Source organism: Drosophila mauritiana, chromosome X (genome assembly GCF_004382145.1).
Source record: "Drosophila mauritiana strain mau12 chromosome X, ASM438214v1, whole genome shotgun sequence".
Taxonomy (NCBI): domain Eukaryota; kingdom Metazoa; phylum Arthropoda; class Insecta; order Diptera; family Drosophilidae; genus Drosophila; species Drosophila mauritiana.
The window spans coordinates 14,246,893-14,263,965 of record NC_046672.1 but is presented as its reverse complement, the minus strand read 5'-3'; the positions used below and the strand labels follow the sequence as shown (position 1 = coordinate 14,263,965).

General features: G+C 38.5%; 2 protein-coding genes across 4 annotated transcripts in view; both read right to left on the bottom strand.

The window, feature by feature from the left end:
* The window catches only part of LOC117147013, a 63,742-nt gene extending 50,092 nt beyond the window's left edge, over positions 1-13,650 (bottom strand). Inside the window, exon 1 of the mRNA XM_033313698.1 lies at positions 13,546-13,650. Within this exon, the coding sequence (XP_033169589.1) occupies positions 13,546-13,629 (84 nt within the window). The 5' untranslated portion in view covers positions 13,630-13,650. The remainder of the gene's footprint in view (positions 1-13,545) is intronic.
* LOC117147010 (zwei Ig domain protein zig-8) overlaps positions 11,836-17,073 on the bottom strand; it is a 133,495-nt gene continuing 128,257 nt past the window's right edge. For all 3 annotated transcript variants that reach the window (XM_033313693.1, XM_033313695.1, XM_033313694.1), the window contains one exon: positions 11,836-14,258. In XM_033313693.1, coding sequence (XP_033169584.1) covers positions 13,951-14,258 — 308 coding nt within the window. In that variant the 3' untranslated portion in view covers positions 11,836-13,950. The remainder of the gene's footprint in view (positions 14,259-17,073) is intronic.

Genomic DNA, 17,073 nt, shown 5'->3' with positions numbered 1-17,073 from the left:
ATGATTTTTTGGGAGCCAAGGGTAAAATACATTTTTTGTAATTTTTCGCATATTTTTATAAGGGGTAACATCATCAAATTTTTCAAAAAATGCCAAAAAATTAAAATTTTAAAGTTGGAATCCAGAAAGATTAGAAATTAAATACCGAGCTCAACGAGGTATGACATTTTATTTTTGGACTATTATTTCCAATTTTATGGAGAAAAAACTGAATATTTTTATACGGAAAATGAGAAAAAGACTTTTACCAAATAGTTGATTTCTTGGATGCCGTCTTTAATCACAACTTGGCTAAAAATGACCACACAGCTAAAAGAATAATATTTTTGTGCAGATAATAACCAATTCTAATGATCCCTATGATTTTTTGGGAGCCAAGGGTAAAATACATTTTTTGTGATTTTTCGCATTTTTTTAAAAGGGGTAACATCATCAAATTTTTCAAAAAATGCCAAAAAATTAAAGTTTTAAAGTTGGAATCCAGAAAGATTAGAAATTAAATACCGAGCTCAACGAGGTATGACATTTTATTTTTGGACTATTATTTCCAATTTTATGGAGAAAAAACTGAATATTTTTATACGGAAAATGAGAAAAAGACTTTTACCAAATAGTTGATTTCTTGGATGCCGTCTTTAATCACAACTTGGCTAAAAATGACCACACAGCTAAAAGAATAATATTTTTGTGCAGATAATAACCAATTCTAATGATCCCTATGATTTTTTGGGAGCCAAGGGTAAAATACATTTTTTGTAATTTTTCGCATATTTTTATAAGGGGTAACATCATCAAATTTTTCAAAAAATGCCACAAAATTAAAATTCTAAAGTTGGAATCCAGAAAGATTAGAAATTAAATACCGAGCTCAACGAGGTATGACATTTTATTTTTGGACTATTATTTCCAATTTTATGGAGAAAAAACTGAATATTTTTATACGGAAAATGAGAAAAAGACTTTTACCAAATAGTTGATTTCTTGGATGCCGTCTTTAATCACAACTTGGCTAAAAATGACCACACAGCTAAAAGAATAACATTTTTGTGCAGATAATAACCAATTCTAATGATCCCTATGATTTTTTGGGAGCCAAGGGTAAAATACATTTTTTGTAATTTTTCGCATTTTTTTATAAGGGGTAACATCATCAAATTTTTAAAAATATGCCAAAAAATTAAAATTTTAAAGTTGGAATCCAGAAAGATTAGAAATTAAATACCGAGCTCAACGAGGTATGACATTCCATTTTTGGACTATTATTTCCAATTTTACGGAGAAAAAACTGAATATTTTTATACGGAAAATGAGAAAAAGACTTTTACCAAATAGTTGATTTCTTGGATGCCGTCTTTAATCACAACTTGGCTAAAAATGACCACACAGCTAAAAGAATAATATTTTTGTGCAGATAATAACCAATTCTAATGATCCCTATGATTTTTTGGGAGCCAAGGGTAAAATACATTTTTTGTAATTTTTCGCATATTTTTATAAGGGGTAACATCATCAAATTTTTCAAAAAATGCCAAAAAATTAAAATTTTAAAGTTGGAATCCAGAAAGATTAGAAATTAAATACCGAGCTCAACGAGGTATGACATTTTATTTTTGGACTATTATTTCCAATTTTATGGAGAAAAAACTGAATATTTTTATACGGAAAATGAGAAAAAGACTTTTACCAAATAGTTGATTTCTTGAATGCCGTCTTTAATCACAACTTGGCTAAAAATGACCACACAGCTAAAAGAATAATATTTTTGTGCAGATAATAACCAATTCTAATGATCCCTATGATTTTTTGGGAGCCAAGGGTAAAATACATTTTTTGTGATTTTTCGCATTTTTTTAAAAGGGGTAACATCATCAAATTTTTCAAAAAATGCCAAAAAATTAAAGTTTTAAAGTTGGAATCCAGAAAGATTAGAAATTAAATACCGAGCTCAACGAGGTATGACATTTTATTTTTGGACTATTATTTCCAATTTTATGGAGAAAAAACTGAATATTTTTATACGGAAAATGAGAAAAAGACTTTTACCAAATAGTTGATTTCTTGGATGCCGTCTTTAATCACAACTTGGCTAAAAATGACCACACAGCTAAAAGAATAACATTTTTGTGCAGATAATAACCAATTCTAATGATCCCTATGATTTTTTGGGAGCCAAGGGTAAAATACATTTTTTGTAATTTTTCGCATTTTTTTATAAGGGGTAACATCATCAAATTTTTAAAAATATGCCAAAAAATTAAAATTTTAAAGTTGGAATCCAGAAAGATTAGAAATTAAATACCGAGCTCAACGAGGTATGACATTCCATTTTTGGACTATTATTTCCAATTTTACGGAGAAAAAACTGAATATTTTTATACGGAAAATGAGAAAAAGACTTTTACCAAATAGTTGATTTCTTGGATGCCGTCTTTAATCACAACTTGGCTAAAAATGACCACACAGCTAAAAGAATAATATTTTTGTGCAGATAATAACCAATTCTAATGATCCCTATGATTTTTTGGGAGCCAAGGGTAAAATACATTTTTTGTAATTTTTCGCATATTTTTATAAGGGGTAACATCATCAAATTTTACAAAAAATGCCAAAAAATTTAAATTTTAAAGTTGGAATCCAGAAAGATTAGAAATTAAATACCGAGCTCAACGAGGTATGACATTTTATTTTTGGACTATTATTTCCAATTTTATGGAGAAAAAACTGAATATTTTTATACGGAAAATGAGAAAAAGACTTTTACCAAATAGTTGATTTCTTGGATGCCGTCTTTAATCACAACTTGGCTAAAAATGACCACACAGCTAAAAGAATAATATTTTTGTGCAGATAATAACCAATTCTAATGATCCCTATGATTTTTTGGGAGCCAAGGGTAAAATACATTTTTTGTGATTTTTCGCATTTTTTTAAAAGGGGTAACATCATCAAATTTTTCAAAAAATGCCAAAAAATTAAAGTTTTAAAGTTGGAATCCAGAAAGATTAGAAATTAAATACCGAGCTCAACGAGGTATGACATTTTATTTTTGGACTATTATTTCCAATTTTATGGAGAAAAAACTGAATATTTTTATACGGAAAATGAGAAAAAGACTTTTACCAAATAGTTGATTTCTTGGATGCCGTCTTTAATCACAACTTGGCTAAAAATGACCACACAGCTAAAAGAATAATATTTTTGTGCAGATAATAACCAATTCTAATTATCCCTATGATTTTTTGGGAGCCAAGGGTAAAATACATTTTTTGTAATTTTTCGCATATTTTTATAAGGGGTAACATCATCAAATTTTTCAAAAAATGCCACAAAATTAAAATTCTAAAGTTGGAATCCAGAAAGATTAGAAATTAAATACCGAGCTCAACAAGGTATGACATTTTATTTTTGGACTATTATTTCCAATTTTATGGAGAAAAAACTGAATATTTTTATACGGAAAATGAGAAAAAGACTTTTACCAAATAGTTGATTTCTTGGATGCCGTCTTTAATCACAACTTGGCTAAAAATGACCACACAGCTAAAAGAATAATATTTTTGTGCAGATAATAACCAATTCTAATGATCCCTATGATTTTTTGGGAGCCAAGGGTAAAATACATTTTTTGTAATTTTTCGCATATTTTTATAAGGGGTAACATCATCAAATTTTTCAAAAAATGCCAAAAAATTAAAATTTTAAAGTTGGAATCCAGAAAGATTAGAAATTAAATACCGAGCTCAACGAGGTATGACATTTTATTTTTGGACTATTATTTCCAATTTTATGGAGAAAAAACTGAATATTTTTATACGGAAAATGAGAAAAAGACTTTTACCAAATAGTTGATTTCTTGGATGCCGTCTTTAATCACAACTTGGCTTAAAATTACCACACAGCTAAAAGAATAATATTTTTGTGCAGATAATAACCAAGTCTAATGATCCCTATGCTTTTTTTGTAATTTTTCGCATTTTTTATAAGGGGTAACATAATCAAATTTTTCAAAAAATCCCTATGCTTTTTTTATAAATGTTCTGACCAATTTTCGCATTTTTTAATGGAATTCCATATTGGCAGCAAAATATCTATTGTCATAGCCAAAACCTTTAAGTGCATTTTGTATATGCATTTTTACGGACTGCAATACCAGTAACGTGCATTCCGACTGCCCAGAACCACAAATTAAGGCTTGTAGACTCACCCATCCGAATGGCCAACGTCCGAATAATTCTTTTAAGCCAGCAGGGACGCTTTTCCGAAACACTATAAATCGAAATTCAGGAGGAACCAAGTGGACAAGTTGTTGCATTTGCTGTGGCTTCGCTCGATTCTCACTTATTTCCATTAACTTTCGCAATTTGACTTTCGTCATGGCCATTGCCATTCGGCGGAGCCAATGCCTGATCGGCTGCCAATTGTGTAAATTTGTCATTTCAGTCAGCGAAAACGCGAAAAATGTAATTTCCAGCAACAATTGGAGAAAGTGGTATTTTGATTAATCGTCGATTTGCATGCGAATGCGGAAATCCAACAAAAGTCCAGCCAAGAAAATCAATTCATATAAAAAGGAGCAAATAAAATAAACATTTTGTTTTTAAACTATTTTCGAATGCCCTTTAAATAATCTTTTAAAATGCTCTTACAGATTGTTTAATTACATTTATGCACAAAAAGCTTAAAATTGACTGTCTTATTGAAAAAAAGTAAAGAAAAGTAACGTATTTTCTAGTTATGTTTTTGGAGGCAACCCAAATATTTACAGATATTGAAAAGCTTAAAAAGGAATCTTATATTTTGTACCTGGTTAAAAGTTTCATTATGCTGTCACTGAACCCTTAGTTCTAGGGTATACCAACAACTTCCTGCAAAACGAAACTATAAAGAGTTCGGGGAAACCAGACTGAACGAGTGGTAAAATAAAAATAAATATAAATATAAAAAGAACTACAGCGGGCATAAAATGGAAGAGTCCTGAAAATGGTGTTGATTTTTCAGCATTTTATTGTTGTGTTTTTTGTACACTCTCGTTTACTCGTGATTCTTATTTACCATGCGGTGTTTTCGATGGGGCGGCCGTCCTGTTTACACGGCGTATACGCAATACGCATTACGTATACGCAGAACGCATATGAGCGGTAGCTGCAAAATGCGGGTATCGGTGAGCGGAATGTTTTTGTTGTTGGTCCTGCACTTAGGTATTTACCCAGTGCCCATGCATTGGCCCCTTTTACGAGTATCTGCAAGCCGCGGATCGGTTTCTTGGCCACTTTTTATTTTTTTGGTTAGAGTGGTGAGAGAAGAGAGGGGATGCCTATGGCAATCGGGCAAATGGCCCGCCTACTTTTTTCGAGTGCTGGGTGTTTGTTTGCTCTGGTCACGCAGAAATGGGGCGACCCTAATTACAGTTAATTGGTGCCTGCTGAGGGGTGGGGGTCTCCAACGCTCGGTGGGCGGAGGGAGTTTCCCAAGCTGATGGGCCAAAGCTTATACGCACTGCGCGACAGGGCAAAAATACACAATTTTCCACTTTGTACTAATCAAGAACTCATTATCCTTCATTATGCTTTTCAAGTTGCCGTGTCGGCGTCGTCCTTCCGCCATCCTCACCCAGTTCTCCCCCATCCTAATGTCGCCGGCGCAGCTGCAATTGCAATGCGTCGACGCCGGAGACGTGAACCTTGCGCCACACACAGAGGAAAAAAATTAGTCAGCACAATCCCATCAGTTATTCAATTTGCTAAGTACCTTTGCCAATGAAATGGAAATTCTTACTGATATTTGACACAAGTATGTGCCACTTTTCAATCACCATAGTGTTAAGAGCTATCAGAGAGGCTTTCATGCTGATTTTATAGATGTCTTCGTACATTTCTCCCTGTGCACCCTCTCCATATTATCCTTTAGCCGGCTCCACGGGAACCATCATTCATGTGGTCGGTCACTCTGGTTTGGCTTGGTTTGTTCTGCTCCGCTTGGCGAATGGGAGTCCGCCGCAACTGCTGAGCTTAAATTATGCACAATTTTATAAATGCCACGGCAAATGTCGACACAAATACACCATACACTGATGGCTAGAAGAAAAATGGTGGTTGAGGGGGGTCAAAGAACGCAGCACGAGGGGCACACATGAGCACTTAGCCAGGACGTGACTGCGGTCAGCATAAATAACAGGTCAAGGCGTTAGCTGCGCTAAAGAACAAGGAGCTTGCAGCTAAACAAGGAGACTCCAGCTCATGTGGACCCTTTGACCGATTACACCAGTTCTCCAGGGAAGTGGATGTGCCATATTTTCTGCCAGTCTCCAACATTTATAGAGAAAGAAATATTAAAATAGTTTAAAATGCACCAAGGCTGTTCGAAAATCAAATTTCCCTTCTGAGTTCCGTTATCTAAAATTTAAGGTTGATAGAAAATACATATATAAATGAAAATAAGTCATTGTGAGAGTATAATCGGGTTGTCTGCTTTTATAATAGCCACTGATCTTTTACGATGCAAAACTAATAGCCAATTAAGCTCTAATGCCAGTTTGTGGTACTGATAATTCATATTTTGCAAGGCTTGCCTTTTCCGAAGTTTATGTATTATTCACCAGTTTGCTTGCATGCTTATTAAAATATATAGTTTTATATGAAAATTCTCCTCTATCAGCTACATAAATCTATGGGTTTGTTATACCCTTTAAAATATACCACACAAACGTCACAAAACTACTTTAAGTACCTCGACCGCATAGCATCAATAACTAGGGTTACATGGCGTAAGTGCTGCCCGAGGCAAGGACCTCGCCGAGTCCTTATGCTGACCCACTGCGGCGCCGTGTCAATGTGCCTTTAATGAACGCATTTATGCCAAATGGCTCTCGCCGAGGAGGGCAAAAAAAAGAAGAGGAAATATTCTCCTCAGCAGGACACTGGGAGGCTTCGAAGGAGCGAAATGAAAAGCGCTAATAAAGTGCACTTGTCGCCGCGAAAAAGGCGAACAGCAACAACTAATGGCCATTGGCCAGCAACACCACCATCCTCCTGTCCGCCCATTCTTTTCTGTCTTGTAAGGGAGAGGGGGCGTGGCACAGCCTTGTTTACTGCTGGCCAAAAAACAAGGACACAGGGAGGGAAAGCGTTTCTAATTTCAGTCTGTGGCGCATAAATCTTGACTCCTGGCAAAAGGAAGCCAGTCAGGCAGCCAAGCAAACAGCCAGCCAGGATATCTCCCCATTGTCCACCCACTGCAGTTGGTTAAAATTATTGTTATTGCTGCGAGTGTTTGTTAAAATTTTTGCAATTAAGTTTCAATCCCGGCAGCCAAGGCGTCCATTACAAACCGTTTAGTTGGCCATTCGATGGAGCAGGTCGGGCCATCCTCCCCAGCCTCGCTCCTCTGTGCCCAGCACCACCTCCCCGATTCCCAAGATGAGTGGAGCTCATGCATTTATTCATTTCATTTTGTTTAAGTGACCTTTTGGCCCGGCTAGCGCGTGACCTTTGACCGGGGGGCCCCAGGTGAGAATGGGTGGGCGGTAAGATGGGTGTGATGTTTAATGACTGCACGTAGTCACATGTGTGAAATGTGTGTTTGTGAGCCTGGCACACTTCATTAAATGCGCATATAATTTGCAACTCGCACTGAACTTCGAACCCGCTTTTAATTGCCCACAGGTCAGAAGGGCACCGTGGAAAAAGAAGTGCGATCAGATTGGAAATGGCCAGTAGATTGGAATCATTACGCCCAAATGATTTTTAACAATGTTTAAGCTATAAAAAAAGGAAACTGAAACCCCAAAGTATTGGCTAAAAATAGGAATTGTTGTCGAAAATTGAATTGTTGAATTGTTGTTGAAAAACAAATACTTTTTTCATTTCTTTTTGTTTTTAAATCATATTGGCTTTCTATAAAGTTCACCTGTTTTCTGCTTTCGCCTCTTATTTGATTTAGATTTTTGTAAGGCTATCTGCTTGCATTCACAGCTTCTTTGAGCAGATTTATCTTGGCAGCCTTGCTTAATTCCAAATCAATTTTACCTGAGTTACTTTGACGACTGAGCACTGCTGTAATTAATTAAAGTTGTCCTTCGAAGAAAATCTCTCTGGGCAAACAGACTTCTGTCCCACGGTGCGAAAAGCCACCTTTCCTTGCTGCCATCATACCCAACCATTACTTTGATCCCCGGGGGCTTTCGTATTCGCCCCGTTGGCCATTTTGTAGTTTGTTTTATTGCAATTGCATTACAAAGTCGCAGCTGCTGACAAGTTAGGTGAAGTGCGGGGCAAGGGGATTCGGCGCCCAAAATGTTATTCATAGCCGAAGCGGAACAAACGCTTATTACACCTTTTAATTGGAAATTTATGGCAGACTTGAGTGGATGAACGGATGGGCGAATGGGTGGGCAAGCGGTTAATTTACAGCTGGGCGGACAATAAGTGGGCATCCCTTGTATGCCTTTGTTTATCACCCACCACCCATCGCCTGCCACGCCCACCTGCCGACTGTGAATTTATGTTGGCCGCCTTACACCTCGAAGGATAAGCAAATAATCCCCTTATAATTAGCAGCAAAAAAACGTTGACAACAAGCCGAAAGCCCAAGGACAACAACAGGCCGCCAAGTGGTTAATGTTGAGCAAATTATTAAATTTTTTTGGGAGGGGGGACGGTTCAAGTGGGCGGCGGGGTCAGTGAAGGGAGGTGGGCGAGGCCTAGGCCATAAAAAGATTAAGCAGGCGAGCGGCGTGTTAATTTATGGCCAACAAATATGCTCCACAAAACGTTTAAGCAAGCCTCCTCCTTGTAGCGCTGCAAAAAAGGACTCGCCACCAAAAGCCAAGGCCGCATGTCCTTTGTATGGGGTCAAAAGTGGGCGGTGGCTGGGCGGGTGGGTTCAGTTCAGTGGCAGGTGGCCGCTGCCGCTTAGACCCGCTTAAAAAGTTGTAAAATTTGTTAAAATACTTGAGCGCGTCGAATAAAGAAAGCATGCGAAAAATTAAACGAGCGTAAATAATATAAAAAGCAGCGACAAATGGACAATGTTTGGGAATGGCAGAATGTTCCTAGGCTGGAAGGACTAAACAGATACCAGCTGCACGGAACAAAGTTAGTGGAAATATTTGAAGGGAAGGACATCTTTGTTCCACTTGATCCAGAAAGGTTGGCTAAGAAACAAATCGCCAAGCAGACAAGGATGAGTGAGCGGTAAGTTTGGGATTAAAGATGTCAATGTACTTAATACAAATAATTGAGGAGGCTGTTCTTGGAATACTATGGTACCCTTTTCTGATTTATCCAATCTATAGCTTGATCGAGTTTGAAAGCTTAAAAGGAGTTTTAATCCCTGTAACCGCTATATGATATAGTATCCCATTTTAGTATTTGGCCAAGATCCTCTCTGTAAAACCACAGGATTTTGCCTTTAGCCCGATTAATGGCCAATTAAGTTTTTGCAGGCCTCTTTGGAGAGTGAGGTCCTTTGCACTCCTCGGCAGAACTTAACTTATCCCGAGTAATGGGACATTTTGCCGGTTACTGGCGCACTCTGATGGCTTTCAGCCGGCACGGCACTGAACAGAATCCAATCAAAATGAGCTGCACAAAGCCGGAGCTGCATTATCCGATGTCGCTGGCATTGTTTGGCCGGATGTCCAGTGCCCCTGCACTTTTAAAGGACGGACGTTAAGGTCCTTAATGAAAACTGTCAGACAATGACAACGATTTCAATCGCGCCAGCTCGCCGCTGCCAGTGCCGTGCCGGCATCCATTGATCTGGGATATAATTATTAATATTTCATATAGGAAACAGTCTCCGGTTCTGTCTCATTATAAAAACATTTAATAAAATTGCGATTAAATTCGCAAATAAAAGTGGCGAAGTGGGCGGGCGAATAACGTTCAACTAATTAAGTTAATATGCCGAGACAGAGGGGAGTCGTAATTTATGGCCATTTGCATTTACATCGATTTCTGGAGGATTGGTCGCGCTGCATTGGATTGGACGTGGACGCGGTCATGGAGTTAAGGCTTCTTTCATGTCCACGTCCACGTCCATGATTCAAAAGTGTCGTGCATTATGCAAATTAATTTAACTATAAAAAACAAGGCAATATGCAAAAGTCCCGCAAAAATGTAAAGCGAAATGAATGAAAATAAAGGGAAAACCTCACCAGCGGCCGAAGTCAAATAAAACGGAAAAAACTGCAGTGCAATCATATCTGACACTGCGAAATTAAATCAAATAAAACATTCAATGCGACCACAGACAGAGACAGATACAAACGGGTGAAAGAGAAAGAGAGAGAGCGACGCAGAACTGTTGGCAATCGAAGCCGTCTAGTAAATTAAATATTAATTACAATAAATTAAAATGGAGTGGACACAATCGGATTTCAACGAACGAGTTTTCAAACAAAGCGCGACTTTAAATGGATGGAAAAGTTTTCCATTCAACAACTAAGCTTACAAATATGTTGTTTTAAATTAAAATATTTTAAATATCAAATCCTGTTATATTGTTCGATGCAGAAGAGTTTTTAACTAAAGGTACACACAATTTAGGTATTTTTTGTTGCGAACATCTGTTGAATTTGCAACAACCTTTTACTTAAATACTTACTTCCTTTCTTCCTTAACCATTTCCATGAGCCTTCCTCTTTACATTTTTCTCAAAGTCCACTTTGGCCATATTTTCAAAGTTTTTTTTTCCATTTTCGTGCCGGGCGCTAATCGATTTGGTCGCAATTTTAACACCTGGCCCAGACGGCCATAACTTAATTGCCTAGTTGACATCATTTTATGCATGCACACACACACACATGCACATTTGCACACGTGGCATACACGATAGCCGTGTACTTTTAATTGCACATCATCAACAGCTGGATGGAAAAAATGGCGTATGCATAAATTATATGCATTTTTCATATTATATTTTTTCCGCACTCTAATTCTGGGTGAATTCGTTTGGATGTGTCAACAAATTTGTGAGCTATCAAATTAAAGGCTGGCGAATGACGAATGGAATTCCGTTTCCCAATTGGACCGGAAATGGCCACAAAACGGTCACAAAGTGTTCACATCTGGGTGGCAGGACCATTGTTCTGAATTTCCAAATGAAAATACAACGTTTGAGTTTTTTTTTTTGTTTTTTACACTTTTATTGAATTCATATTTGGTTTTTCTGATCGAATCTCTCGTCTTTCGGCTCAAATTGCATGGTTTTCACTGTATGTCTGTGTCTGTGTGAATGTGATGGTGTGTGTGTGTGTGTGTGTGTGGTGAGTAGGCATGTGTGTGAGTGTGGCCTGGTAATTAGCTTCCTTAATTTGATCTTAGACCTATGCAATTTAATCCGTAACTCTTGTTCCACGTGATGGTAGGATGCCATTCTCTTACCCTTTTTCGTAATTATAGTTATTATGAATTGTAATATTTCAAAGTGTCCCGTTTCAAATGGAACAACACACATATTTTCCATTGAATTCGGCATTTTTCTTATTTAACCACATTAAAATTGTTTGCTTTTGACGCCATTGTTTATGCTTAAAATTGTATTTAACATATTTACTTTAAAATTGTTTTTGCACTTCACGCACTTTCTGTTTACGTTTTCCTTTAATTAACTCTACCGCAAAAACAAAACACGCGGAAAAACAATAAAAAAAAAACGAATAAATAAAAAAGAACACAAAGAAAGGGGGAACAACGATAAAAAGAGCTTCATAAAATTAATATACACATATCGAACAAACATAATACGAGTAACGGGGTCAACACATTTTTAATTATCGCTTATCATTTACATATTAATATCGGTTTCATTCAATTACAATATACCATATATTCATAGGTTTAGCATCTGCAACATGGACTTTATTTCACCTTATTTTATACATAGAAATTGTTGTCGTTTCGATTTGTTTCATTTTTATTGCACCTTTGCTATGCGCTTTTTATCTATTTCGGTTTGATATTGAATTACATTCAATTTGCTTATAAACATTTAAACACTTGTTTTTTGTTTTGTTGAGTTTTGCTTAGACTAGTGCATGCGGATAGATGGAGAGGAAAATCAAAATACTGACAGATACATTTACAAATACATCAACATTAAATGCGCTTGCAGCTCCCCCAGCAAAGGGAATTGCATCTTGAATTCTGGTTGGGATGATGCTGATATTGATCCTTGGGCTTGTTGCCCTTTGGAAGGAGCTCTTTGCCTTTCGGCTGCCCAAATCTCGCATTCACATTCAACACTTTCATTCCGAAGATTTCCGGGACTTCTTCTCGACTTTAATGGGATTTCTTGAAATTTTTGGTCTTTATTTGGGGTGTCTTCCATTTACTTTTAATTTGCTAAACGTCATCACATTCATAAAATATATCCTTTTGGTTTTCGTTCTATTTCCCATCCGTATCTTTATTATAGTTATGCATACTAAGTGGTACCATCATATTCATATTCATATCCATATATTTACGCTTAGTATGGAGAGTATTCTGCATATTATCTTTCGTTTTTGTTTTGTTTCATTTGGAGCGAAAACGTATGAAAAGTATCCAGTGCCTGGCTCACCAGATCTCTAGGGGCTGGGATTGGGATAGGGTTAGACCCTTACTCTGGGGTGGGATCGCGGATCTGCTTCTGCTTCTGCTTCTGTCTCTGATGCAGTATGGTTTTTCTTCAGTGTATCTCTATCTTTCCACTAGCTTGGCTTAAAATTACAGTTACTGTGTGTCTGTGACTGGGTTTTTCTGCTTTTTCTGCATTTTCTTCAATTTTCTGGAGAGAGTCAGTTAGAGAGTTTTAGAGAAATAGAGAGAGATAGAGATAGATAGAGAGAGACACTTAAATACTCGAGTTGAATTAGCAATACGCTTTACTGGATAGTTGGTTAGTTCTCTATGTCAATATCTGCTCTCAATGGCATTTGGTTTTATCCATTCGTTTCGTTTTGTCAACATACAACAATAATTAATATCGCTTAAGCCCTAAACACATCAAAATGCCCTATATATAGGTAGAGATTATTCTGATCTGATATATGGGGAGTAGCCAAAAAAAAAAACAAAAAAAATATCCATAGACTAATTATGCTGACTTGTTTAATATGTACACATTTAATTCAACAATCCATTGCTAATCTTAGCTAATCTGCCATCCGTTTTAGCTATTTTTCGGTTACCCCACTCATTTTGCTTACATTTTACTATAGTCTTGAACTTATGCTAGTTATAAAAAAAAATTCATTATCTTTATCGTACTTAGACTTGCCGCAAATCGCATGGGGTTCTCCACTTGCCGTTTATTTATTTATATGTTTAGACACCTATAGCTTATTCTTGTACTAGAGAATGTGGTTTGTGTGTGTAAAAGTTGTTACCAACCGAAAGAAGTTAAGTAGATGAGAATTCATACACTCGCCGTTTCCGTTTACCAGTTACTTATCAATGGAAGAGAAATCTCGTGTCAGTGGCTCTATTTACAAGGTGTATTAGTTATTTTTACCTGCCCCCATAAACACGCCCATCACCATTACGAAAATCATCTGCTTACCTCTGCTATTTCGTTATATCTCATACGTTCTATCTCAATATTTCTCTGGGGGTCCAATCTTGTTCCGTTCTTACCCCGCTGCATTAGCTATCTTTGGTTAGTTTTAGAAAAGTCTGATAAATATGTGGTATTTTTCCGCGGACCAAATCTGGCTACTTAATTTAGTGATAACAGGATAAGCTCCAGCCCGCTCACAAAGTCCGGTGGCGGTGGAGAAAGAGGCCCACAGGTGGGACGAGAGAGCAGGACCAAACCGGACACTGGAAACCGGAAACCAAGGGCCGGCAGCTGGAAAACCAGGGAATCAAGGAACAGGGGCGGGTGGTGAGCGCAAGAGAGGGCATCCTAAAATGCGATTCCTGTTGGCAATTCGTCAGCGTTTCCGGTTCTCGATCCGCTAAAGAGCTATGTCCCGGGCACCGGGCTCCACTCGACTCCTCTGCGGCGAAGATCCTGCGACTCCTCGACCTCCTGCACATCCTGGCAGTTCCGGTTGCTTCGTTGTCCTAGTGCCTTTTTCTCGGCGAAGGTGCTTGTTTGGTGGACGGTCCTGCAGCCTGGGGGCGTGGCCGGGACGAGGCTGGAGCAGCTGGCCACCAGCTGGAGGAGCATCAGTGTGCTGCAGGTAAGCAGGACCAGCGGCAGCAGGACCGGCGGCTGGGACGCCGTGGAGTTACCGTTGTTGCCCGTATGCATTGCCGCCGGATGCTCGCCTGGAACGGCACGGAAACGGAAATGATCAATGGACGGTACATGATGGTTAGCGGAACAGTGACACATACAACTATAAGCGCTCATGCCCTTGACTATGAAAATATTACACTCTGCCTATAAATAATTAAACTAACTGACACTGAAACATTAAGTTTACATATCCTCAAAATGTATTATTTCTCCCCAAGAATTCTGTTTATTTTATATGGTTTCACTATAAATAAATATTTAATTTCTGTAAAAATCTCACTGCCAAATGATTAACTCGCATGCAACGCAGTCTGCTCGCCAAGTGAGCACATAAATCTCCACGAAAATGTTATTCAAATAGTTGGAAAACAATCAACAGCCCGGATGCGATGGAAATCGCCGCAGACCAATAAAGTCAGCACAAGAAGTTAATTTGGAAGTGGACTTGCAGTGCAGTAAAGGCGAAAGCCCATTTCGCAGACTCAGATCCACTAAAATACATTGATTCGCAAGGAGACGAGCCGAGTGAAGTGGAGTGGAGTGAAATGGAATGTAGATGGGGATTTTGGGCCTGCAGCTGTATCTGCATCTGCTGCTGGTGATGCTACTGCTGCCGCTGCTTTTGGAATTGGCCCCCCCTTGGAAAATCCAGAAGCTTTATTGCCTATTAACTTAATTGCCGGCAATAAAAACGCCAAGACTGGCTAAAAAAAAGGCGAGTGGCGGCAACAAAAAACAAGAGCCGCATTCAAAAACTGCCCAACTACTTGGCGGCACTCGACTAGATGGGTGCTTTTTTTTCTCCTGGCAGCTGAAAGGTGGTTCGGGTGGTTTGGGTGGATTGGCAGGCAGTGGGTGACTGGAGGCCCAGATGGCAGATAGGGAGCCATAAATTCTGGCATGAAATGCGCGAGAGTCTTTCGTCGTGGCAGATACTATAGCACCATAGCTTCTGTAGCTTCTGCAGCTTCAATTATCATGCATCGTTCGTCCTTTACGAGTTCGTTGATGCCCATCATGAGCTGTTACTTAAGAGTTCGTCTGTGTCTGTGTCTGTGGCTGTCTCGGTGTTTGTGTCTATGTCTCAGTGTGCGTGCGAGCGCGCAAGTGTGTGTGACTGGGTCGCACTGTGGAGCTAATAGACCTAGTGAAAGAACTTTCTCCCCAGGAGAACACTGATTATGGCGCAGGCAATAAAACTTTGAAGATCAGTTCGAAAAGCAAAAATGGAGCAGCATTTAACAGATACTAAATGGCATTCCAAATGAATCCAAATAGAATTAGACCAGTCATTAAATAAGTAAATTATTACAAAATAAATCCAGAATTCATTTGGAACTATCTTCTATCACTTAATAAAACCAATATTTTTTATGCTGATAATTGGCAATACAGAATTTCTTTCTTATATGTTATTTTTCTGTTATGACAATAAAGATTGTACCACTGTTCAGTACTCTACTCATTTCATCTGTGCAGCACCACGTGCCATACGCATTTCAAAAGTTTTCCATGCCGAATGCTAAACGACAACGCCAATAACTCGGCACAGAGCGGATCGTCCAACGTCTCTAATTACTGACAGTGGCGGAACGTAAAGGAGAGGAGGTCCTGGTTCCCCAGTTAATACGGTTTGACATAATTAAGCGTCCTGCGTCCTTAGTCCCCACCATCCATCCCGACCAGGACCAACTTGCAGAAGATAATGAATTGTCGTCGATTCGCCAGCAGCCAGTCACCATTCGCCATTCGCCATCCGCCACTTATGACAGCCTCAGTCTCATTCGCAGTTTTTGGCATCAGACTTGTCCTTTGAGTGCGTTAAAAAGCAAGCACTTGCAGATAAAAGCGCCATAGAAAGTACACTTAATTGGATTGGGGGTCGGATTTTGTGTGGCCCAGTGGTCCATGTTTGCCTCCGCAGCTCTGTAACTTGGACTTCAACTTGACCATGGAGCTGAGACAGCAGTTCAATTAATGAAAACGACTTTGATGTCCTGCGGCCCACAGAGTCGACTTTTGTGTGTGGCTAGGTGTAATGATCGCCTTAAATGGCCAAGAAGTCCGGCCAACGGAAAACCAAGTATGGGAAAACAAATAGGCGTAAGCGGCTTTGTTCCAGCTTTGAAGCTAGACGAAATTATCAATAATGCAACAACCGAAGGAGTTATGTACAGGGCAAAAAATAGTCGTATATTAACTAAAACAATCAATTGTAGATAGAAAATGGCATAGAAAGTGCCATACGAAAAGAGCTTTACTTTTAATTTTGTGAGAAGCAAAAAGTAGTAGTTTCATCACAAGATATCCCACTAATCTCTTTGTTTAACGACACATTTTCCCAGTGTAATTCCAGTTGAAAGCGGGCAGCAAGGACGAGCTTAGTCCAAATGAGGTCCTGCAACTCTGAACTGAAGGTGAACTCTGGAGTGGAAGTGGCAAGTGAAGCCGAAAACGAAAACGAACGAATGAATTCGAGATGACAGTCGAGACAATGAAATGAAAGCACGCTTCTGTGGAAACTGTAGAATATTAAATTAAATGCTGAATGCATTTGTCCGTTAGCTGGCACTCACTTTCTGATTCGACCATTCACTCTGGACTCGCCATTGTTCACGGAAATAGCACGAAATCCAAAAGCTAACAACGAAAGGTTTTAGGAAGTTTAATGAGCACAACTCACGAGAACAGCAATTAATTCTGGGATGTCAATGAATGTAGTATGAAGGGAGTAAGCGTGTTACCTGGATACTTTCAAAAATAACTCATATGGCAGTGCTGGGAAAATTGTTGCAACATTTCATCATTGCACAGCTGCAACTGAATATTTAATATTTCACTTTG